Source organism: Aulonocara stuartgranti (genome assembly GCF_965226115.1).
Source record: "Aulonocara stuartgranti genome assembly, chromosome: 11".
Taxonomy (NCBI): Eukaryota; Metazoa; Chordata; class Actinopteri; order Cichliformes; family Cichlidae; genus Aulonocara; species Aulonocara stuartgranti.
The window spans coordinates 387,868-411,375 of NC_138947.1; the positions used below are offsets into that span (position 1 = coordinate 387,868).

The window sequence follows — 23,508 nt, forward strand, 5'->3', positions numbered from 1 at the left end:
TGAATCGAAAACGGTCTTCCCGCAAATATTTACATCTTATAACTCACCTGGCGTGACGTCATAATGCAAAGAGTTTACTTGCGAAGTCTTCTTCTGTTGCTGCCGGTTTTACCGACCACTTCCGCGTTACCATAGCAACGAGTCAACCTGCAGGTCAGAGCGGTTTAGCAGAGGGGCTAGCTGCTTCAAATGTTCGGTTTCAGGGGACAGGTGAGCAGTGAGGAGGAGGAGCTTCATCATCCCCTGCAAGCTGTGAGTGTTTGTTATCGGCAGCAATTCAGTGATGTACTCTGCTGTAGCTGATTCAGCCCTTTAATAACCTCAGTATAAGCTCTTACTGATTGATCAGACCTTTCCTCATGGATCAATAATAACGTAGATAATCACTGTTACTGATTTGTCTCACTGACCTGCGCCTGATCCTGAGGATGGATCTGACTGATTGGTCCACACACCTGAACCTGCAGGTTCTCCGGTAGTCAGCTGATTCATTGATGAAGGCAGCAGGTTAGCACATCTGCATGTCTTTATCCAGGTGACTCTTCCTCCTTCAGGTCCAGCATGACGTCCCGTGCAGCCCCTTCAGGTAAAGAAGCTGTGAAGGTGAAGAGGAGGAGTGGGAGTGTGGGGCGGAAGCAGACAGCAGACATTGAGGAATTGACATCTTCTGGGAACAAAGCGCTGCAGGAGGGACGCCCACAGGAGGCGCTGAGGTACTTCAGAGATGCCCTGAAGGCTGCAGAGCAGGTGAGGCGGTTACAAGAACAGATGTGGTGTCAGCAGTGTTAGTGGCACTCCTGGCACTACATTTCATATCATGCTCTCAGCTCCAGGACTCGCGGGTCCTGCGGGCCTGTTCCTTTAACCTCGGGGCTGCCTATGTGGAGGTAGGACGACCTCGGAAAGGTCTGGACTTCCTGCGGCATGCTCAGCCTGGTCCCAAGGCCGACCGCCTCCCTGACCTCCAGTTCAACCTTGCCCTGGCCCATGATGCACTGGGGCAGAGCCGGGAGGCCGCCACCTACTTCCTGCAAGCTGCCCAGCTGTATAGGTCACAAGGAGACGGCTGCAGCGAGGGGGATGCCTGCGTGGAGATGAGCCGCTGTTACAGCAGGACACGGGTCAGGACCAAAACCTGAATTTGACACAGAATAGGTGAGCCAGGTGACTCAGGTGTGTCTGTCTGTGTGTCACAGGACTGGGCGCTGGCGGCTCAGGGTTACTTGCGAGCTGCAGAGAGTTACAGAGTGGCCAACATGTTGGACTATGCAGCCACCGCCCTGTCAGAAGCAGGAAGTCACATGACCCAATCAGATCAGTGCAACCAGGAGGACATCATCGGTGTGCTGTCAGAGTGTCTGAGTTTGATGGGGAGCATTACGGACCCGAGGACTCTGGGTAATCACCTGAAAGAAGGTTGCTTGATTCAGAATGGAATAGAATAGAATAGGCCTTTAGTGTCACTGTGCAATCGAGCTGTGGTGCTCCAAGGCAACTATGCAGGAATAAATAACACACAGGAGACACAAGAGAAAGCCGTTAGAGAAAAAACCTGCAAAATGCTTGGAGGTGGTGCAGAGACTTGGTCTAAGTAGAGTCTGTGTGTGACTGACCTGAGTGACGAGGGTTCAGGTTGGTGGGTGGCCAAGGTGGGGTGTGGGGGGAGGGTGTTTGTTAACCGTCCGAATGGTCCAGGGCAGGGGTCGGCAACCTGCGGCTCTTTAGTCCTTATAGTGCGGCTCCGCGTGGTTTGGGAAAATAAATTAGAAGTATTTAGCTGAAGTGTAATTTATTTATGTTAGTTCTTTTTTAACTTGTAGTTCTAAATTGGAAGATTATTGTGATATTGAAATATAAAAATAAAATTATATTCTATTTTTTCATCGCTCAAAATAAGCGTCACACTCGTGGAAGCTGGTGTACCCGCCGAAACGGCGTGCATTTACCGAGACTTTCAACCCCAGCCAGGCCAATTATGGCTCTTCGGATCCACATCATGTCAGCAGCTGTTCCCCAACTATGTTAAAACAAACACGCTCACGCCTCACAGACGACAGCTTACAGTCCTGCGTAAAGATGAAAGTGACTTCGTACAGCCCCGATCTGCAGACGCTGTGCGCAGAGGTTCAGGAGCAGAAGTCCCGTTGTAAACATATCACGGCAGACCCGACGATGTTTCCATGAACAGGCTTTTCAGCATCTCTTTATTGACCACTTTTCACACACGGTTGCTGTGCGCACACAGCCGACTGTAGCTTTGCAGCTCACAGCCCGACACACACCAACACAACAGCAGAGAGAGCACAGACGTAAAGGCGGCGAGGCGTGATTGCGGGTGCCGCTCAGGTGCGTCCAGATGGCTCATTGGGTGTTAAAGGTTGCTGACCCCTGGTCCAGGGGAAGAGGTGAGTCTGGAGGTGTGGGACCTGATGGACCTGTGGTACCCACTAGAGAGCCGCGGGTCAAACGGGTTTGTGGGCGGGATGTGAGGCATCACATGGCCCTGGTTTACCTGAGACAGGAGGATCTGGCGATGGCCTCCAAGGCGGTGATAATAACCATCTGTGCAGCCTTCCTGTTCTCAGTCGTGGGCCCTGCGTACCAAACACCCAGGCAGGAGGAGAGCACGCACTAGTTACTGTAACTGCTTCTCTGTCACTCAGGTGAGCTGTACCTGTCGGTGGGCGTGTCTTACTGCCGGCTCAGGTCTTTCCAGGAGGCAGTGCAGTGTTTCCAGAAGGCTCTGAGCCCCGCAGCTAAGTGGCCCCCCCTGCTGCCCAAGGTCTTGCACAACCTGGGAGCGGCGCTGAACTCCATGGGCCAGTTCAGGTCCGCCGTGGACTACCACAGGCTGGCCGCTGGACTGTACGGTGAGGCGCACACCTGCGGCTCACCTGTTTAAGCAGTTCACCTTTGACCCTCACAAACACTTGCCACATCTTTAATCAGGAGTCTGACAGGAAAATCAGTTTAGCTATAACAATGCTCTGTGTTTGTGTACAGGCTCTCAGGGTTGCCGTGGCGACCAGGCTCGCTGTTTCAGTAACCTTGCGTTTGCCTTCAGTCGGATCGGTGAGGAAGAGGAAGCAGCAGAGAGCTTAATCCTCGCCCTACAGGGATTCAGAGACACAGGTAACATCAGTACTGTCTATGTACATCGGACAGGTGAGACCCCTGTGCTCACCTGTGTGTGTGTGTGTGTGTGTGTGTGTGTGTGTGTGTGTGTGTGTGTGTGTGTGTGTGTGTGTGTGTAGGGGACTACCTGGCACAGGCTCAGGTGTGCGAGGTGCTGGCTGAGTGTTACCTGGTGCAGAGGAAGCAACACAAAGCGGTTCAGCTCTACAAACAGGCTCTGAGTGCGCTCTCTCACTGCCAGGTAGGTACGGTGGTAATGTGAGGTCAGCACGAGTGTGTACTCACCTGTTGGAGGTTGTTTGATCAGTGAGAGCGATCAGAGCATGAAAGAGTCGCCACAGAGCAGCATTGTCGTGTCTCTGTTCAAACTGTCGATGCAAACTTTATTCATACAGCATTTCATCACACACATCAACTCTACACACTTCACACAAAACAAAACTACACAAAAAAACACAGACACACACACTCGGAGCAGTTCAAATATCTGAGCTGAGCAGGTCACAGCTGTATGACAGTATCGGGAACCAGAGGATGGACTTAAAGGTCATTCTGTGCTGACCTGCAAGCTGATGCAGTGACTTCAGATTTCTGCATACCCATGAGGACTCTGCGTTCTGTATGAGGTGCAGTCGTTGTGCTGCAAAGAAAGCCTTACAACAATCTGTCCTACTGAAAGCTTGGACCTCGGGTCAGAGTCAGTTTGACAGAAGTCCATTAAGATCTCTGTCAGATGATACACGGGAGCATCAAACCTCGTCTTCTTCGCTTTCAGGACAGCGGCGGCATCCAGGACCAACTGGTGGAGCGACTGACTGCCACGCTGCAGCAGAGTCTGACCGTCGGTCCTCAGGTCTTACCACAACACCCATTCACTAAACCCATCACTGGTTATAAAGCCCAATAACCTCAGTTTGATCTGAATTAAGAAGCAGAAAGTTAGCGGCCATCCAGGTCTTTATGTCTTTAAGACATTCCTGCAATTTAACTCATTGGTGTGTGTTATCTGGCTTCATGGACAGATAGAGCTGGCTGTCATCAGCATAGCAGTGTGTCTGTGAAGGTTCTCAGTCATCCAGGTCATCGTAGTCTAAGGAGCTTGGAAAGAAAAGCGTCTGGACTTCTTTAAGTTGCTTGAAGACGTTTCACCTCTCATCCGAGAAGCTTCTTCAGTTCTAAGGTCAAATGGCGGAGAGTCCCAGATATAAACCCGGTGGGAGTTTCCCCCCACAGAGGGACAAAAGGACCCCTGATGATCCTCTAATCGCATGACCCAAGGTGTGAAACTGGGTGTGGGTCACAATCAGCCAGGGTTTCAGGTGAGCTCATTGTGAAACCTGGCCCCACCTTATCATGCGAATTCCTGAGGTCAGATGGCCCAGGATGTGAGTGGGCGTTAAGGCGTCTGGGGAGGATCTCCAGACGTAAACCCCCGCCTCTGTTCAAAGATGGTCGCTCACAGTGGATATAAATGGCTTCTTTCACTCCTCTTTCAAACCATCTGTCCTCTCTGTCCAAAATGTGAACGTTGGCATCCTCGAAAGAGTGACCTTTGACCTTTAGATGCAGATGGACAGCTGAGTCTTGTCCTGTGGAGGTGGCTCTTCTTGCGCTTATGAAGTGGCTGTTTGGTCTCTCGAAAGGGACAAAATCATTGACCGCCTTACATATCACCGCCTTTACCCAGGGGATGCCATACCCTGCATCTATGGACTTCCTAAGATCCACAAGGAAGCTGTCCCACTCAGACCCATAGTCAGTAGCATAAACTCAGCCACTTATAACATTGCTAAACACCTTGCTACCATCCTTGCGCCTCTCGTGGGGAACACCCCACACCACATCAAGAACTCCACCGACTTCACCGACAAGGTCCAGAAACTTACCCTGGATCCAGATGAAACCATGGTGTCCTTTGATGTAGTCTTTCTCTTCACTTGCAAACCCACCACGGAGGCCGTGGAGACTGTCAGAAAACAACTACAAGAAGACAGCTCCTTGGAGGACAGGACCAACTTCACACCCGATCAGATCTGCACACTGTTAGACCTCTGCCTCACCACTACATATTTCAAGTACAACGAGGGTTTCTACAGACAAAAACATGGCTGTGCCATGGGCTCCCCCGTGTCACCTATTGTAGCCAACCTTTACATGGAGGAAGTGGAAAGGAAGGCTCTTGGCTCTTTCAAAGGAAGAGTACCCAGCCACTGGTACAGATATGTGGACGACACCTGGGTCAAAATCAAGACACAAGAAGTGGATTCCTTCACTGCGCACATTAACGCTGTGGATAAAAACATCAAGTTCACCAGGGAAGACACAAAGGACGACTGTTTGCCTTTCCTGGACTGCGCCGTGCACATTGAAGAGAACGGCAAACTCAACATCGAAGTTTACCGGAAGCCCACACACACGGACCAGTACCTCCTCTTTGACTCCCATCACCCTCTGGAACACAAACTTGGAGTAATCAGGACCCTACACCACCGGGCAGAACATGTTCCCTCTAAGCCTGAAGGGGAAAAGAAGGAACACACACATGTAAAGGAAGCACTCAAAACGTGCGGCTATCCTAAATGGGCGTTCTTAAAGTCAGCAAAGAGGCACAGAAAAGAAGACCAGACACCAGCGAGGGAGGATAAGAAGGACAGACGCAACAACATTGTCATCCCCTATGTAGCCGGTGTATCAGAAAAACTCAGGAGAGTTTTCTCCAAGCATGACATCCCGGTGCATTTCAGACCCAGCAACATGCTCAGACAGAAACTGGTTCACCCGAAAGACAAAACGCCAAAACACAAACTTAACAATGTGGTGTTTGCTGTACAGTGCAGCGAGGAATGCTCAGACCTCTACATTGGAGAGACCAAACAGCCACTTCACAAGCGCATGGCACAACACAGAAGAGCCACCTCCACAGGACAAGACTCAGCAGTTCATCTGCATCTTAAGGATAAAGGACACTCTTTGAGGATGCCAATGTTCTGCCATCTATAATCCAGTTTTGAGATCCTTCCCAGACGCCTTAACGCCCACTCACATCCTGGGCCATCTGACCTCAGGAAATCACATGATAAGGTGGGGCCAGGTTTCACAATGAGCTCACCCGAAACCCTGGCTGATTGGGACCCACACCCAGTTTCACACCTTGTCTCATGTGATTAGAGGATCATCAGGGGTCCTTTTGTCCCTCTGTGGGGGGAAACTCCCACCGGGTTTAAATCTGGGACTCTCCACCATTTGACCTTAGAACTGAAGAAGCTTCTCGGATGAGAGGTGAAACGTCTTCAAGCAACTTAAAGAAGTCCAGACGCTTTTCTTTGCAAGCTACTTACATCTGCACAGCAGTGTAAATGTATGCTATGTCTTCTAATGATGCTGCCTAAGGGAAGCATGTATAATGTAAACAGAATTGGTCCTAGCACTGAACCCTGTGGAACTCCATAATTAACCTCAGTGTGTGAAGAGGACTCTCCATTTACATGCACAAACTGGAGTCTATTAGATAGATATGATACAAACCACTGCAGCGCAGTACCTGCAATACCTACAGCATGTTCTAATCGCTCTAATAGGATATTATGGTCGACAGTATCGAACGCTGCACTGAGGTCTAGCAGGACAAGCACAGAGATGAGTCCACTGTCAGAGGCCATAAGAAGATCATTTGTAACCTTCACTAAAGCTGTTTCTGTGCTGTGATGAGCTCTGAAACCTGACTGAAACTCTTCAAATAAACCTCTGCAGATGATCTGTTAGCTGTTTGACAACTACTCTTTGATATAAAGGAAGGTTGGAGATTGGCCTATAATTAGCTAAGACTGCTGGGTCTAGAGATGCTTTTTGAGTAAAGGTTTAACTACAGCCAGCTTGAAGGCCTGTGGTACATAGCCGATCATTAGAGATAGGTTGATCATATTTAAGATCGAAGAATTAATTAATGGCAGGACTTCTTTGAGCAGTTTTGTAGGAATGGACATGGTGATGGTTTGGAGGATGAGAGTTCTGTCGTTAGTTCAAAGAAATCAATAAGAGAGGCAGGATTCAATAAATATAAGAATGTCACATGACATAGTACCACCTGCCCACACCTGTGAATGAGCACAGGTGATATCAAACAATATCAAACCATCAGACAGGTGAATATTGTCCTGACAGCAGTATAATATGTCCTCCTGTTTAAATGACTCAGAAGCCCCACCCACCGGCACCACACAGCCTCTGGCCACATCGACACAGCCTACCTATTGGACCTCATGTCAGGTAAGTCCCATTGTTACACGCTACACAAAAGGTCAGACAGGTCACTGATCAGCTTTGTCCTCACAGGAAGAGTGACATCACAAAGAGCCCGGGCACAGCAGCAAATCAGCAACCAGATGCTCCAGAGACTGATGCCCCAGGTGAGTCTCACCTGTTCCAGCTAGAAACAGGCTTGTGTAGGACTTCATAGTTTGTGTGATTCACGTTGGGTGTGTGTGTGAACAGGATCTCAGCAGGAGGCCTCTGAAACACCTGAATACATGAGCATAGCACCTGGACAGAGGTAAGACCAACACAGCCCAAATCTGGACCTCAGGTGGGCTCCTGTTTCCTCTGAACAAACCACAATGTTTGTATTTCTGTTTCCAGCTCAGACCAGTTAAACAAGCGGCAGCGCAGTGAGTCTCCACCACCTCATACACATCACAGCACACCTGAGGAACACCTGTGGGACATGTGGACACTATCACCCCATTAGAGCACTTCGCTCTCGCTCTGCAGGCCTACTTGTTGTTCCTAGAGTATTTAAAAGTAGAATGGGAGGCAGAGCCTTCAGTTTTCAGGCCCCTCTTCTGTGGAACCAGCTTCCAGTTTGGATTCAGGAGACAGACACTATCTCTACTTTCAAGATTAGGCTTCAAACTTTCCTTTTTGCTAAAGCATATAGTTAGGGCTGGACCAGGTGGCCCTGAATCCTCCCTTAGTTATGCTGCAATAGACGTAGGCTGCTGGGGGATTCCCATGATGCACTGGGTGTTTCTTCTTCACTCACTATGTGTTTATTGACCACTCTGCACTGAATCATTTAGCTCTCTTCCACGGCGTGTCTTTGTGTCGTCTTCCTCCTCTCACCCCCACCTTCCCTGAGCCTGGTTCAGCCGGAGGTTTCTTCCTGTTAAAAGGGAGTTTTTCCTTCCCACTGTTGCCAAAGTGCTGCTCATAGGGGGTCATATGATTGCTGGGTGTTACTCTGTGTTATTGTAGGCTACACCTTACAATACAAAGCATCTTGAGGTGACCGCTGTGATTTGAATTGAAATTGAGGTTGATGAAGAGCTGGGGTGCACCTGTTGCCTTGAGTCAGATTTATAAAGGTGTGCACAAACATGTTGTCTGATGTCTGTCTGCACCTGAACACCACAGGAAGAGGGAGGCAGGCTGTCACTGCCGGAGTCACTTCAGAGCTGAAGCTGTGTGAGGACGAAGAGAAGCTATTTAAAGCTTCACAGTCACCGTGAATAATAAGGAGCCTGATGAATTATTCACTTTGTACCCATGAATATATTTATATGTGAAAGCATGTGCACAGCTGCAGTGAGGTCTACGTGAGGTTATTATTCCACCTGCAGCGATCTAAATTTGGAGCTGCGCTTCCCGTTCGGGGACCTCCGGGCGTCTCCGTGAGCAAACAGCAGCAGAGTCTGAAAGCCTCCTGCTGATTGGATCAGAGAGAGCAGGCAGACCGATGCAGGCGGGAGTTCTGTGTGAGTGAGCTGCTGAGGATGGCGCCGGCTTCCTCACAGTGCTGTCAGTCAAACAGGGCTGGCTTTAAAAAATTTATTTTAATTTGAATAATGCAATATTGATTCATTAAATCCTGAACCGGCCTGGCTCTGCTGAAGGTTTCTTCCTGTTATAAGGGGTTTTTTCCTTCCCCCTGTCACCAAAGTGCTTGCTCACAGGAGCTGTTGCGGTTTCTCTGTATTATTGTAGGTGTTTGGGGCGACTACTGATATGAATGAAGCTGAATTGAACTGAAACCTAATTGGGCGATCACCTCGTCAAACAGGTGTGCTTTGCTTTAAATGCGACAGGAAGTGGAACTGATAACGTACCTGTGTGTTTCCAGGTGAGTTGTGGTTGGACAGAGGGAACCCTCGCACTGACAGGTGACACATCCATTAATCAAACTTTATTAATCAATTTTTTAAAAGTCAATAAATAAACCTTTTTTTTCCAGCAATGCTTCACTGGCTCAGGACAGTGAGGCTCCGCCCAGCAGCCCAGGTGACATCAGAGAGCAGTCCTCCCTTGTGTCCAGTTGGAGGTCTCAGTTTTGTTTGCTGATGTAAGCTCTCCTGATTGGACAGTCGGTAATCGGAGAGGACCTGTCAGCGTCACTGAAGTCCTTAGAGCTTCAGTCAGCTAATGCTGCAGCGTTGCCGTGGCTCAGACCGAGAATCAGAGCTGAGCCATCACATTGTGCTGCTCACTCTGACCCGAGACTCTGACAACAGAAAACCTAAAAAGAAATAAAAACACACAACCAGCCGTCTGTCTCCAGACAGAATTCTTTGGACTGTTTTTCTGTGTAAAACATTTATTATTTAATTGTAATTAAATTATTAGTGATGAAACTATTGAAACAGTGATTTTTGACTCAGCAGGAAGCACACACACACACAGTGCTGTAGCTCCTCCCCCTCCTCCTCCTCACTGCAGCCTGTCTGAGTCTCAGTGGTTCTCTTCATTGCTGCAGCTGAGGATCAGGATCAGAGGCGGTTCTCTGGGTTCTTCTGGGTTCTGCTGTGCTGGAGTGCAGGAAGAACATGAGGAGGAGAGGAGGAGAACAGAGGAGTCCGACCTGAGGCGGAGAAACGATCCATAGCTGCTGAGCAGGTAGAAACAAACCCTTTCACAATAAAAGCCTCAGTGAAGGTGCTTTGATGTGATTGTGAACTGAGCTTGGTCTGTTGCTTAGCTCTCTGATCAAACTCAACCTGATCACATCATCCTGAGGGGTGGGGCTAACCTGTTGAAGGATCATCTGACAGCAATGAGCCCAGAACAGCTGTTTGATGATGTCATCTTGTTATTTCCTGTTTTATTTCTAACACTGCAGAGAGGAGACACCCTTCTTTTTCTTTGAGCAGGTCAGCTTGAGCTGCAGGTAAAAGGTGGATGTGTGGCGAGAGTTAGAAGCTGGGACTAATTTGCATATTCAAAACGGAGGTGAAGTAAGAGGGGCTGGGTTTGATGGCGTAGAAGAAGAACTTTAACAGGAAGTTTGTGCTCTAGTTCACCATTGTCGCCCCTGGCGTGGCACACGGCGGTGCAGGTTGTTGGTGATTGTTCACCTCCATCGTCTGGACTGAGTGAGCAGCTCGAGCTGTACAGGACTGTCACCATAGTGTGTGTGCATAGGCGTCATCTCACCTCACTGTACTCTTTACAATACTAAGGACCTTCAGGCGACTGGTCAGTGCTGAAGGTCAGGTGCTCTGAATCACATGTTTATGGAGACTTGGTTTAGTTAACAGGTTGTATTCACTCACACATACACGTGCGCGCGCACACACACACACACACACACACTCTCGTTCATTGTTCAACACACTGATATTTCCCACCCAGCCCTCTGATTGGTGAAGGCTCTGCCTCTCTAGCATCAGACACAAACACGCTGGCCAAGGAGCTCAGCCAGTCAGACGTAGGAGGCGGAGTCTGAACCTCTGCAGTGACAGAGGTGAAGGTTGCCAAGGTAATATAATGAACACCCACAAACACACACACACACTGATCCTGGAGCCAAAATTAGCTGCAGACCTCTGAGCTGTAACCTGACCTGTGTGTGTGTGTGTGTTTTCCTATCTCAGGGGGACCAAAATCCAGGTCCCCACAAGTTAAAGGCATTTTTCACACTCAAAATGTGGTTTTAGTGTCAGGGTTACAATTGGGTTATGGTTGTGCGCCCCAGGGTGGCTGTGTAGCTTGCCGTCACCAGTGTGTGAATGGGTGGATGACTGAATGTGTAAAGCACCATACAGGCCATTTACCATTTTTATGGTTAGGTTTACGGTTAGGATAAGCAGCTAGGGAAAGCATTGTGTCAATGGAATATCCCCACTAGGATAGCAACATCTGATGTGTGTGTGTGACGGTGACAGTAGTGACGGGCAGCAGACGTCACACCGTGAACAACGAGGGGAAATGGGACACTCGTGGTGCTGAAACACATGTGAAGGACCAGATGTGTTTCTCTTAGAGACAGTTTTCATATGGTCATATTTACCATTAGACTGCATCCACTCAGAGAGCACATTCGCCTCCATCTACCTGTGAGCATCATCTGCTGACAGCAGCCCAGACAGATTTCAGCTGCTTCTCCATCAGAAGCCTGAAGGTTCATTCCACCAATCAGTTGAAAACATTCCCTATTGTCTGGGATTTATCATCTGCATTATTGATCGCTGATTGGTTCTTTTTAATGCACCAACACTTAAAGGCCTTGGGCTTCCTGCTGGAGCTATTTTTATCTTTAACAGGTGAACCTGAGTCAACTGACTCCCCAGTTACCATGGTAACCCCATCCCCTTCTCCTCAGCCTTTAGGGAGATTCTTATCTGTGACAGATAGGAAGTCTATTACACAATAAGAGCTGTTGGACTACAGGTTGGTAGACAAAGAGAGAAACAGACAGGTGATCTGCAATATCCAATCAAAGGTCAGCAAGTGAATCATCTTCTGTGACTTAGGAACAGATTAAACCTAAATAAAACACCTGTACACCAAGTCTCTGTGTCTCTGCAAACTGAGGTTCAGTGACCCCCAGAAGCCTCGCATCACAATGCAGAGAAGGTCCACTGGTTATAAGATACAGAAGAAGAAGAACATCCCAAACGATAACATGAAGGAGAACATACTAGTGTGACCCCAGGAAAACATTTTAACTGTCAGACAACCCTGAGGGCACAGGTACACAAATGTACCTGCTATGAATGCTCAGCGTCCAATGAATACGCTGCTTAATGACTAAAAGAAAATGGTTATAAGAAGGTTTTTGCTAAGCTAACAGTTTCAGATTGCTTTTATAGCTTGTGCTAAGGTAAGCTAACAGTTTGTACCTGCTGCTAGTGTTTGTGCTAAGTTAACCCTACCTCCTAAAACTTACTAACTGAAAGCAGTTAGTAATTTTTAAGAATGTGATTGTGATTCTAAAACTTCATTTTCATTTTTCTTCTTCTTCAGGATGGCAGGTAACTGGTCCATCCTGAGGTTGTCTTTACCCCCCACCAGTTCTACAGCCACTACCCTTCACAACACCTCCCAGTACCCTCCTCTACCAGACTGGGAGGCTCCCAGCTTCACCCGGGCTGCTCAGTTCCGAGTTGGAGCCACCTTTGTCCTCTTCTTGTTTGCTGCCTGCAGTAATCTTGCCCTATTGGTCAGTGTGTGGCGAGGGCAGCGTTTGGCATCTCACCTGCGCCCATTAATGCTGAGCCTGGCATCAGCCGACCTGATGATGACATTTGTGGTGATGCCTCTGGATGCAGTGTGGAACATGACAGTGCAGTGGTATGGTGGTGATGCGCTCTGCAAGCTGCTCTGCTTCCTGAAGCTGTTCGCCATGCACGCCTCTGCCTTCATCCTTGTTGTCATCAGCCTAGATCGCCAGCATGCGATTCTGCACCCACTGGATGCTCTGAGTGCGCACAGCAGGAACCGACGCATGTTGCTACTGGCTTGGACCCTCAGCATTCTGCTTGCATCACCACAGGTAACTGTGAGCAGAGGTAACTGTGAGCAGAAGTAACTGTGAGCAGAGGTAACTGAGAGCAGAGGTAACTGTGAGCAGAAGTAACTGTGAGCAGAGGTAACTGTGAGCAGAGGTAACTGTGAGCAGAAGTAACTGTGAGCAGAGGTAACTGAGAGCAGAGGTAACTGTGAGCAGAAGTAACTGTGAGCAGAGGTAACTGTGAGCAGAGGTAACTGTGAGCAGAGGTAACTGAGAGCAGAGGTAACTGAGAGCAGAGGTAACTGAGAGCAGAGGTAACTGTCAGCAGAAGTAACTGTGAGCAGAGGTAACTGAGAGCAGAGGTAACTGTGAGCAGAGGTAACTGAGAGCAGAGGTAACTGTGAGCAGAGGTAACTGAGAGCAGAGGTAACTGTCAGCAGAAGTAACTGTGAGCAGAAGTAACTGTGAGCAGAAGTAACTGTGAGCAGAGGTAACTGTGAGCAGAGGTAACTTTGATCAGAGGTAACTGAGAGCAGAGGTAACTGTGAGCAGAGGTAACTTTGATCAGAGGTAACTGAGAGCAGAGGTAACTGTGAGCAGAAGTAACTGTGAGCAGAGGTAACTGTGAGCAGAGGTAACTTTGATCAGAGGTAACTGAGAGCAGAGGTAACTGTGAGCAGAAGTAACTGTGAGCAGAGGTAACTGAGAGCAGAGGTAACTGAGAGCAGAGGTAACTGTCAGCAGAAGTAACTGTGAGCAGAGGTAACTGAGAGCAGAGGTAACTGTCAGCAGAAGTAACTGTGAGCAGAGGTAACTGTGAGCAGAAGTAACTGTGAGCAGAGGTAACTGTGAGCAGAGGTAACTTTGATCAGAGGTAACTTTGATCAGAGGTAACTGTGAGCAGAAGTAACTGTGGGCAGAGGTAACTGTCAGCAGAGGTAACTGTGAGCAGAAGTAACTGTGAGCAGAGGTAACTGTGAGCAGAGGTAACTTTGATCAGAGGTAACTTTGATCAGAGGTAACTGTGAGCAGAAGTAACTGTGAGCAGAGGTAACTGTGAGCAGAGGTAACTGAGAGCAGAGGTAACTGAGAGCAGAGGTAACTTTGATCAGAGGTAACTGAGAGCAGAGGTAACTGTGAGCAGAAGTAACTGTGAGCAGAGGTAACTGAGAGCAGAGGTAACTGTGAGCAGAAGTAACTGTGAGCAGAGGTAACTGAGAGCAGAGGTAACTGAGAGCAGAAGTAACTGTGGGCAGAGGTAACTGTCAGCAGAGGTAACTGTGGGCAGAGGTAACTGTGAGCAGAGGTAACTTTGATCAGAGGTAACTTTGATCAGAGGTAACTGAGAGCAGAGGTAACTGTGAGCAGAAGTAACTGAGAGCAGAGGTAACTGTGAGCAGAAGTAACTGTGAGCAGAGGTAACTGTGAGCAGAGGTAACTTTGATCAGAGGTAACTGAGAGCAGAAGTAACTGTGAGCAGAAGTAACTGTGAGCAGAGGTAACTGTGAGCAGAGGTAACTGTGAGCAGAAGTAACTGTGAGCAGAGGTAACTTTGATCAGAGGTAACTTTGATCAGAGGTAACTGAGAGCAGAGGTAACTGTGAGCAGAAGTAACTGAGAGCAGAGGTAACTGAGAGCAGCAGTAACTGTGAGCAGAAGTAACTGAGAGCAGAAGTAACTGTGAGCAGAGGTAACTGTGAGCAGAGGTAACTGTGAGCAGAAGTAACTGTGGGCAGAGGTAACTGTCAGCAGAGGTAACTGTGAGCAGAAGTAACTGTGAGCAGAGGTAACTTTGATCAGAGGTAACTGTGAGCAGAAGTAACTGAGAGCAGAGGTAACTGAGAGCAGAGGTAACTGAGAGCAGAGGTAACTGTGAGCAGAGGTAACTTTGATCAGAGGTAACTGAGAGCAGAGGTAACTGTGAGCAGAAGTAACTGTGAGCAGAGGTAACTGTGAGCAGAGGTAACTGTGAGCAGAGGTAACTGTGAGCAGAGGTAACTGTGAGCAGAGGTAACTTTGATCAGAGGTAACTGTGAGCAGAGGTAACTGAGAGCAGAAGTAACTGAGAGCAGAGGTAACTGTGAGCAGAGGTAACTGTGAGCAGAAGTAACTGTGAGCAGAAGTAACTGTGAGCAGAGGTAACTTTGATCAGAGGTAACTGAGAGCAGAGGTAACTGTGAGCAGAAGTAACTGTGAGCAGAGGTAACTGAGAGCAGAGGTAACTGTGAGCAGAAGTAACTGTGAGCAGAGGTAACTGAGAGCAGAGGTAACTGTGAGCAGAAGTAACTGAGAACAGAGGTAACTGTGAGCAGAGGTAACTGAGAGCAGAGGTAACTGTGGGCAGAGGTAACTGTGAGCAGAGGTAACTGTGGGCAGAGGTAACTGATAGGTTTGTAGCATAAACCTATTCGCTGGAACGTTAAGACAATATAATTACACTGCAAGCAAGACACAAGTAGGCAAACTTCTTCATGGTACTCGTGCACGGGAGAGAACCAGACAGAGCGCCGTTCCTTCGCTTGACCCCAGTAGCTCTCGTCCGTTCTCCCGTATCACTGTCCTTTTATTGAGGTTACATGAATATGCATAAGTTCATTAACATATGACGTCTACATACACAAAGAGTACCTTGCCTGTGTGTGTGTGTGTGTGTGTGTGTGTGTGTGTGTGTGTGTGTGTGTGTGTGTGTGGGGACTGCTGATCAAAGGGTCAAACATCCTTGGTCAGGAAGAGGGTAGCCTCCCCCTCACCCTAGATGGTTCATCCTAGATAACACGGTGAGGAAGTCCTGCAGTTCATCTAAACAAAGAGCACTTAGACTAGAACAGACGCAACGACGTTAATCCTACCATAAAATAATAAGACACGGTATGACCTCTCATGCTCCCAAAGTGCTGTCTAATACACACAAAGTTTGCAGACTATCAAGGATCAAAACCTCTACCAATCTACAACTAATTATAAAACTCTAAGCATATATAAGTAAATATTTCTAAGCATAAATGACAATCAACAATACAAATCTAACAGTAACTGTGAGCAGAAGTAACTATCAGCGGAGGTAACTGAGCAGAGGTAACTGTGAGCAGAGGTAACTGAGAGCAGAGGTAACTGAGAGCAGAAGTAACTGAGAGCAGAGGTAACTGAGAGCAGAGGTAACTTTGATCAGAGGTAACTGTGAGCAGAGGTAACTGAGAGCAGAAGTAACTGAGAGCAGAGGTAACTGAGAGCAGAGGTAACTGAGAGCAGAGGTAACTGTGAGCAGAGGTAACTGTGGGCAGAGGTAACTGTGAGCAGAGGTAACTGTGAGCAGAGGTAACTGAGAGCAGAAGTAACTGTGAGCAGAGGTAACTGTGGGCAGAGGTAACTGTGAGCAGAGGTAACTGTGAGCAGAGGTAACTGTGAGCAGAGGTAACTGTGGGCAGAGGTAACTGTAAGCAGAAGTAACTGTGAGCAGAGGTAACTGTGAGCAGAAGTAACTGTGAGCAGAGGTAACTGGGAGCAGCAATAACTGTGAGCAGAGGTAACTGAGAGCAGAGGTAACTGAGAGCAGAGGTAACTTTGATCAGAGGTAACTGTGAGCAGAGGTAACTGAGAGCAGAAGTAACTGTGAGCAGAGGTAACTGAGAGCAGACGTAACTGAGAGCAGAGGTAACTGAGAGCAGAGGTAACTGTGAGCAGAGGTAACTGAGAGCAGAGGTAACTGAGAGCAGAGGTAACTGAGAGCAGAGGTAACTGTGAGCAGAAGTAACTGAGAGCAGAGGTAACTGTGAGCAGAGGTAACTGAGAGCAGAAGTAACTGTGAGCAGAGGTAACTGAGAGCAGAGGTAACTGAGAGCAGAGGTAACTGAGAGCAGAAGTAACTGTGAGCAGAGGTAACTGTGGGCAGAGGTAACTGTGAGCAGAGGTAACTGTGGGCAAAGGTAACTGTGAGCAGAGGTAACTGTGAGCAGAGGTAACTGAGAGCAGAGGTAACTGTGAGCAGAGGTAACTGTGGGCAGAGGTAACTGAGAGCAGAGGTAACTGTGGGCAGAGGTAACTGTGAGCAGAGGTAACTGTGAGCAGAGGTAACTGTGGGCAGAGGTAACTGTGAGCAGAGGTAACTGAGAGCAGAAGTAACTGTGAGCAGAGGTAACTGTGGGCAGAGGTAACTGTAAGCAGAAGTAACTGTGAGCAGAAGTAACTGTGAGCAGAAGTAACTGTCAGCAGAAGTAACTGTGAGCAGAGGTAACTGTGAGCAGAGATACCTGAGAGCAGCAATAACTGTGAGCAGAGGTAACTGAGAGCAGAGGTAACTGAGAGCAGAAGTAACTGAGAGCAGAGGTAACTGAGAGCAGAAGTAACTGAGAACAGAGGTAACTGAGAGCAGAAGTAACTGAGAGCAGAGGTAACTGTGAGCAGAAGTAACTGTGAGCAGAGGTAACTTTGATCAGAGGTAACTTTGATCAGAGGTAACTTTGATCAGAGGTAACTGAGAGCAGAAGTAACTGAGAACAGAGGTAACTGAGAGCAGAAGTAACTGAGAGCAGAGGTAACTGTGAGCAGAAGTAACTGTGAGCAGAGGTAACTTTGATCAGAGGTAACTTTGATCAGAGGTAACTGTGAGCAGAGGTAACTTTGATCAGAGGTAACTTTGATCAGAGGTAACTTTGATCAGAGGTAACTGTGAGCAGAGGTAACTGAGAGCAGAGGTAACTGAGAGCAGAGGTAACTGAGAGCAGAAGTAACTGAGAGCAGAGGTAACTGTGAGCAGAAGTAACTGTGAGCAGAGGTAACTTTGATCAGAGGTAACTTTGATCAGAGGTAACTTTGATCAGAGGTAACTGTGAGCAGAGGTAACTTTGATCAGAGGTAACTGAGAGCAGAGGTAACTGTGAGCAGAGGTAACTTTGATCAGAGGTAACTTTGATCAGAGGTAACTGTGAGCAGAGGTAACTTTGATCAGAGGTAACTGAGAGCAGAGGTAACGGTAACTCACGGTTGGAGTTTTGTCTCTGACGTATACGAGAAAAATAAAACACCTGGAGATGACTCGCTTTGTTATGAAAGACATGAGTTTTTTCCACAGCTGAAAAGTGAATGCAGCAGTCTGTCATGTAACATAACATTAAGTTGTGTGTTGCTGCTACCTGTGCACCTGCTGCTCGCTCTGCACCCACATGTATGAGGCGACAAGAAACTTGATTTTATTAAAGCAGGTTAAATGATCACGTTTTCTTGTTAGAGATCCTCCTGTCTGAGCAGTCAGCAGCTTCTCCACCTGTCAGCAGGTGCCGGCTGCTCTCACATGCAGCTGATCCAGGTGAAAGTTCCTGCAGTAAATTCTGACTGCGTGTTAATCCTGGCAGGAATGCTCTGGATTATCCATGCACAACCTCCTGCTGATAGCTCAGGCTAACTGCTCCCCTTTGTTTCTATAAGGCATGCTACCGATCCTGAGACGTCAGTTGCTAGTTCAAAGTAAGAGCAGCTTCAGAGCAAAACTGAAACTCAGACCAGGACGTCACATCTGGATTTTTTATCTAATGAGCTGTTGTTTATTGTTAGAAATACTAATGTGAGGCCTCCAAAGTGTGACTCTGTCCGTCCATTAGCTATTTATCTTCAGGACCATCAGGGTGGACTCGGTGGACTTCACTCAGTGTGCGTCTCACGGTAGCTTCAGTCGCCGCTGGCAGGAAACTGTTTACAACATGTTTCACTTTACCACGCTGTATGTCGTCCCCCTGCTGGTGATGAGCTGCTGCTACAGCCGCATCCTGCTGCACATCCACCAGCAGCACCTGAGAGACAAAGGTAACACATCTGTGAACAACACCTGTAACGCATCTGAACCACACCTGTTCTCAGCCATCACAGCTGATTTGTTGTATGATCAGCAATGTAGACACTCCCTCTTTCAGCAGGTGAGTCGCCCCTGCGTCGCAGTGGCACCGACATCATCCCAAAGGCTCGGATGAAGACTCTGAAGATGACGGTGGTCATCGTGCTGTCCTTTGTCGTGTGCTGGACGCCATACTACCTGCTGGGGATTTGGTACTGGTTCCAGCCCGACATGCTGCGCATCACACCGGAGTACGTCCACCACGCCCTCTTTGTGTTTGGGAACCTGAACACCTGCTGCGACCCCATCATCTACGGCTTCTACACGCCGTCCTTTAGGGCCGACCTCGCCGCCTGCTGCCGCTGGGTGAGGAGTGATGCAGACACTTCGTCCCAATACATAGACCGAATGTCCACCAGAGAGGGTCCTCACAGCAGGGAGCACGAGCCGCAGCCCTCCACCAACAACCAGACTGCAGCAGATCAGCCAATGAAAGCACGTGACTTTAGCATGTGACTTATGCTTTGTGTCAGGTGATTTTTATTTGCAGGCGCCTGAGCAGAGTTGTTGCCACAGAATCAGAATAACGCGGTCATTTTGTCTGCATGTTGACTTTATCAGTTTAGATCACATGGTTTGTCACGCCCTCCACAGATGATGCTCAGAGAGAAGGCGCTGACCTCTGACCCTTGTGTCAGGCCTTTAAGAGAAGTGACTGCAGTCAAACAGCAGCAGCATGCTGATGCCTCTTGATTACAAATTAAAGTGCATCTTTTTTTCTCATTAATCTCAATCAATCATTAATCTCATCTGAATCCACAGAGCAGCTTCTAGTGTCTGGATGACCTCGTCAGGGACACCTCCAAAATGGACGTGCTCCCTCTGTGAACCACAGGGTGGAGCTCTAAGACAACAGGATGTGTCTGCATCCAGAGGCTGTATAGGCGTGGCATACAACAACATCAAATCTCACTCATTCAGAGCTCAGCCTTCTCAGTCTGTTAGTATGGTGACCTCACAGCAGTCATGTTATTGGTTAGATGATGTCTGACAGCACAAACGTGGTCCAGAGATCCAGTTCAGCCAAGCGGACAGCGAGCAGCTACAGCTGCCTGTTTCACCATCCACTTGTTAGTCAAGGAGGTCACGCCCCTAATGATGCAAGCTTTAAGCCTTAATCCAGTTCAAACAGGTGACCTGTGGGGGCATGGAAGTCTCTGGGGACTGACTCACTGGTACATCTGCTGGATGTTAGAGGAACTGCAGCTTTGGAGGTTCAAATGTGACCATACCCATGATGTGACTCATGCATGTTTGTTTGTGTTTCAGGTTTTTAGCAATGTTATCATCCTTGGCAGTGTTGGGGTAGTTACTCAAGAAAAGTAATGGATCACACATTAGCTTTTACTTTTCTTAAAAGTAATGTAGTAACTTATTTAATTCCTCGCCGGAGAAGTATGTTGTCAGACTACTGGTTACATTACTTTCTGATTTCTCTACAAAATGACCTCAAACCCATTGTTACCAGTTACCTACAGGCTACAGTCCCACACACCAACGCAAAGCCCTCCTAATGACCGCACACATATGGACTTTGGTTTTTAGTTTATCACTTATTAACTCAAATTAAAGATGAGCTCATAAGTTCAGGCTCTGGATGCTGGGCTAACGTCTGCTTTAACAACACTCTGGGTTCTTGGCTAGCTTAGCGTTAGCATGCCACCCGTTCACATGTTAGCAAAGTGTCTGTAACGTGGACTGTATTCAGTGGTCGACAGGAGGCAGCCGACACACTCAGCAGGACAGTCAAAAGCTTGCGACCATAGTGGCAGTGGGAATTCCACAGTGTTTGTCCTTTAATAAACGCCAACCTTACAAGCCCGGCTGAACGGCTGCGGTCTCATCATACATGAAGTGAGCAGAGTTCATACAACCAACATACAGTTCATACAACATACTTTGAGTTAGTGAGGTAACGATATGAGGTCCATGTGTGAGCACGCCGCTCTACAGAGGGCAGTGGTGAATACTTGTGACATCACTAAACATCAACTTACGCTGTCTCAAGGAGACACCGCACTATTACGACTGTTACAAGTCAAAGTTGTGTTAGTAGAAAAGTCTGGTTGTTTGTGTCCTGGCTGCACTTTCCACTCTACCGTCTTCCTGTCCTTTTGTGTAGTAAAATAAAAGCAATGCCCACATCTCCACTCCTTGAACGCTATCGCTGTGCTGCTCCACCATTGTCCTCCTCCTGCACATGAACTGAATCAGCTGACTGTACCATACAAGAATGTTTTCTTTCTGTCCAGCTGGCACTATCTCAAGAACTTGTTCAATGAAAGTAATGACATAATTGCAACTGTAATGCGATTACATTACTGCATTACTGAAATGTAATGTGATTACAGTAACTTGTTACTTTGTAATCCCTAACACCCAAAACTGGCCGTGGAGTTCCTCAGGGTTCTGTGCTGGGACCAGTGATCTTAATGTACGCTTCCCTTATTTAATACTATTTGAAAACACTGCATCCATTTTTACAGCTATGCAGATGATACCCAGGTGATATCCGGGTGTTAAGGTGAGGTACAAAAGTACTTCACCTCACACCTGCACCAGCTGCTCGGCCATCAATCTCTTGCTGCACAGTTTTAGTGCTGATGCAGTCACAAATCTGTTTAACGTGTCTTTATCGGCAGTTCACATGACTGTACATTAAACTCACCTTGTCAAACCTCAGGTGTCGCTGCATGAGCAGCTCGTCCGCTAAATAAATGATCAACAAAGACATGTTTTCTACTTCAGCTTTATTTGGTTTTTATGTGTCTGAACAGCAGAAATTAGGACAGAGAAACAGTCTGTGGAGAGAATCTGCAGCACAAACAGGAGGCTCTGAATACGCGAGCTCAGAGCTCGGTTTAAAAAGCAGTTTAAAGCTTTGGGTGCTTTTATTTTTGTGACACATTATTCAAACATCTTTATAGAAAAAACAGAATCATTAAAGCATCATTTCTCTCATTGGTTCTAGGCTTCAGTCACTACGATCGCTACATCTCAGGTTTAGTTTCTACAGTGTGTCGACAGCAGGAGGTGGACTCAGCTCGGACAAACAATAAAACAGGTTTTTATGCACAGCATGGCTTTGAAATCACATATGGCTTATGGGTAAATATGGCTGTTTAATCAGAGGCTCTACCTTCAGCTTGGAACAGCTTTTATAACTCTACAAATATCTTCATATCAGCTACAAACATAAAGAATCAGAAAAAAGTCAAACTGGAAGAATCATAATATTATTAGAATAAAAATACAAATTTTAATGTCTTTATTTTGGCAGCTTTCCTCTTTGCTGCCAAACGGCAGCGACGGAAAGATAAGAATGAACAGAAAGCAGAAAGTTCTAGAAAAAGAACAAACTCAACAAAACACCTGAAAACTTTACTTTTAGAAACAATCGTCTCATTTCGGAGCAGAGATGAAGACAGCGGGGAGCTCTGCGACCTCTGACCTTTGACCCTGAAGACAGCAAGGAGGGTGTTTTGTTGAACTGGGGGAGGAGGTCAAAGGTCCAAAATCAAAGACACTCTGACACAAAGATGGCTCACGACAGTTTTCACCTACGCTAGGGATGTCGAACTCCAGGCCCCGAGGGCCCTGGAGGTTTTAGACGTGTCCTTGATCCAACACAGCTGATTTAAATGCCTAAATGACCTCCTCAACATGTCGTGATGTTCTCCATAGGCCTGGTAATGAACTCATCATGTAGTTGAGGTGCGTTGACTGTGAGATCCAAAACCTGGAGGACACTGGCCCTTGGAGTTCCCCACCCTGACCTACACTTTGGCACAGTTTACACTCTGGTCTGTTAAGTCTGGGCTTTAAGGAGGAGCGCTGGCTCCAGGAAAAAGGTTGAGATTCTTTTCTGCATCAGTGCAACTTAAAACATCCTAAAAGGTTTTAAACAGAAAGCAGTTCAATAGCATTCAAATATGACCCTTTATTTATGGGTGAAAACGATATTTGAAACAGGTGTTTTCAGGTATAGATCTCCGCATGTTTTAGGAAGTGAGTCCTGAACAGATGAGAAGAGCGAGGACTTCAGAAAATGATCACCACTGCCTGTAACGCAGGTGATGAAGGTTCTTTAGAGGACGGAGGAGAGCAGCGTGAGTAGAAAGAAAGCATTGAGAACCACAACTGTCTCAGCCGAGGACCACAAAGCACTTTCACATAAACTGTTATAGTGACGCTGCAATTAATGAGGGTGGAGGTGAGGCCAGAGAAGAACAGAGTTCCTGTTCTCCATGGTTTCTGCCATTTGTAGAGATAACTGTTGATTACACGGTTTTAAATGGCGAGTGATGGTGGTGCACCAATCAGCATGCACTTTGTCACTCAGAGAGTAAAAGTCCTGAATTAGCAGCTAAACAGGTTCCAAGAACTTTGGCAGTTTGTACTTCCTGCAGTGTGGAGTGACCACAGCTACGAAAATGTTCCCGCAGTCCAAAAGCATCTATGGTGGCGTCATGGTTTGGGACTGCTTCAGTGCATACAGACCAGAACAGCTCACCATCACTGATGGAATGATGGATTTGGACTGAGAAGCAGGACATCTGCCTGTGGATTGAATCGTGCAGCAGAGACAACAACCCTCAGCTCACAAGGAGAACATTAAAGAAACGTTCAGGTGAGGAGATGTGAAGCTCAGAGTCCTCTGGGCTGATGGCCAAGCACAGCGTTCATGTACTCGAGGTGATACCGGATCATTTTCATCAGCAAATCCAATCTTTTCATTCTGTTTTTCTACTCTTTTAACTTGTTTTAG

General features: G+C 47.5%; 2 protein-coding genes across 7 annotated transcripts; both read left to right on the top strand.

Moving 5' to 3' along the window:
* Positions 1 to 16: 16 nt before the first annotated feature.
* On the top strand, positions 17 to 9,763 carry ttc24 (tetratricopeptide repeat domain 24). 4 transcript variants are annotated; one of them, XM_082550464.1, is made up of 14 exons: positions 17 to 252; positions 536 to 747; positions 828 to 1,121; positions 1,197 to 1,398; positions 2,664 to 2,870; positions 3,004 to 3,132; positions 3,255 to 3,376; positions 3,911 to 3,988; positions 7,331 to 7,401; positions 7,468 to 7,541; positions 7,627 to 7,684; positions 7,771 to 7,799; positions 9,251 to 9,290; positions 9,362 to 9,757. In XM_082550464.1, the coding sequence occupies exons 2-14, from the start codon at positions 562 to 564 to the stop codon at positions 9,471 to 9,473; spliced, it is 1,602 nt and encodes a 533-aa protein (XP_082406590.1). In that variant the 5' UTR covers positions 17 to 252; positions 536 to 561; the 3' UTR covers positions 9,474 to 9,757. The 4 variants fall into 4 exon arrangements, with proteins under 4 accessions (XP_082406590.1, XP_082406589.1, XP_082406588.1 ...); XM_082550463.1 differs by having other exon boundaries at positions 555 to 747; positions 9,362 to 9,756; XM_082550462.1 differs by lacking the exon at positions 17 to 252 and adding an exon at positions 272 to 475 and having other exon boundaries at positions 555 to 747; positions 9,362 to 9,758.
* A 169-nt stretch (positions 9,764 to 9,932) lies between these two features.
* On the top strand, positions 9,933 to 21,444 carry gnrhr3 (gonadotropin releasing hormone receptor 3). Of its 3 annotated transcripts, none has more exons than XM_082550466.1 (4): positions 9,933 to 10,020; positions 12,370 to 12,898; positions 18,451 to 18,652; positions 18,760 to 21,444. In XM_082550466.1, exons 2-4 carry the CDS (start codon positions 12,371 to 12,373, stop codon positions 19,194 to 19,196), a joined length of 1,167 nt encoding a protein of 388 aa, XP_082406592.1. In that variant the 5' UTR covers positions 9,933 to 10,020; position 12,370; the 3' UTR covers positions 19,197 to 21,444. The 3 variants fall into 3 exon arrangements, with proteins under 3 accessions (XP_082406592.1, XP_082406594.1, XP_082406593.1); XM_082550468.1 differs by having other exon boundaries at positions 18,763 to 21,444; XM_082550467.1 differs by lacking the exon at positions 9,933 to 10,020 and adding an exon at positions 12,037 to 12,226.
* Positions 21,445 to 23,508: the final 2,064 nt, after the last annotated feature.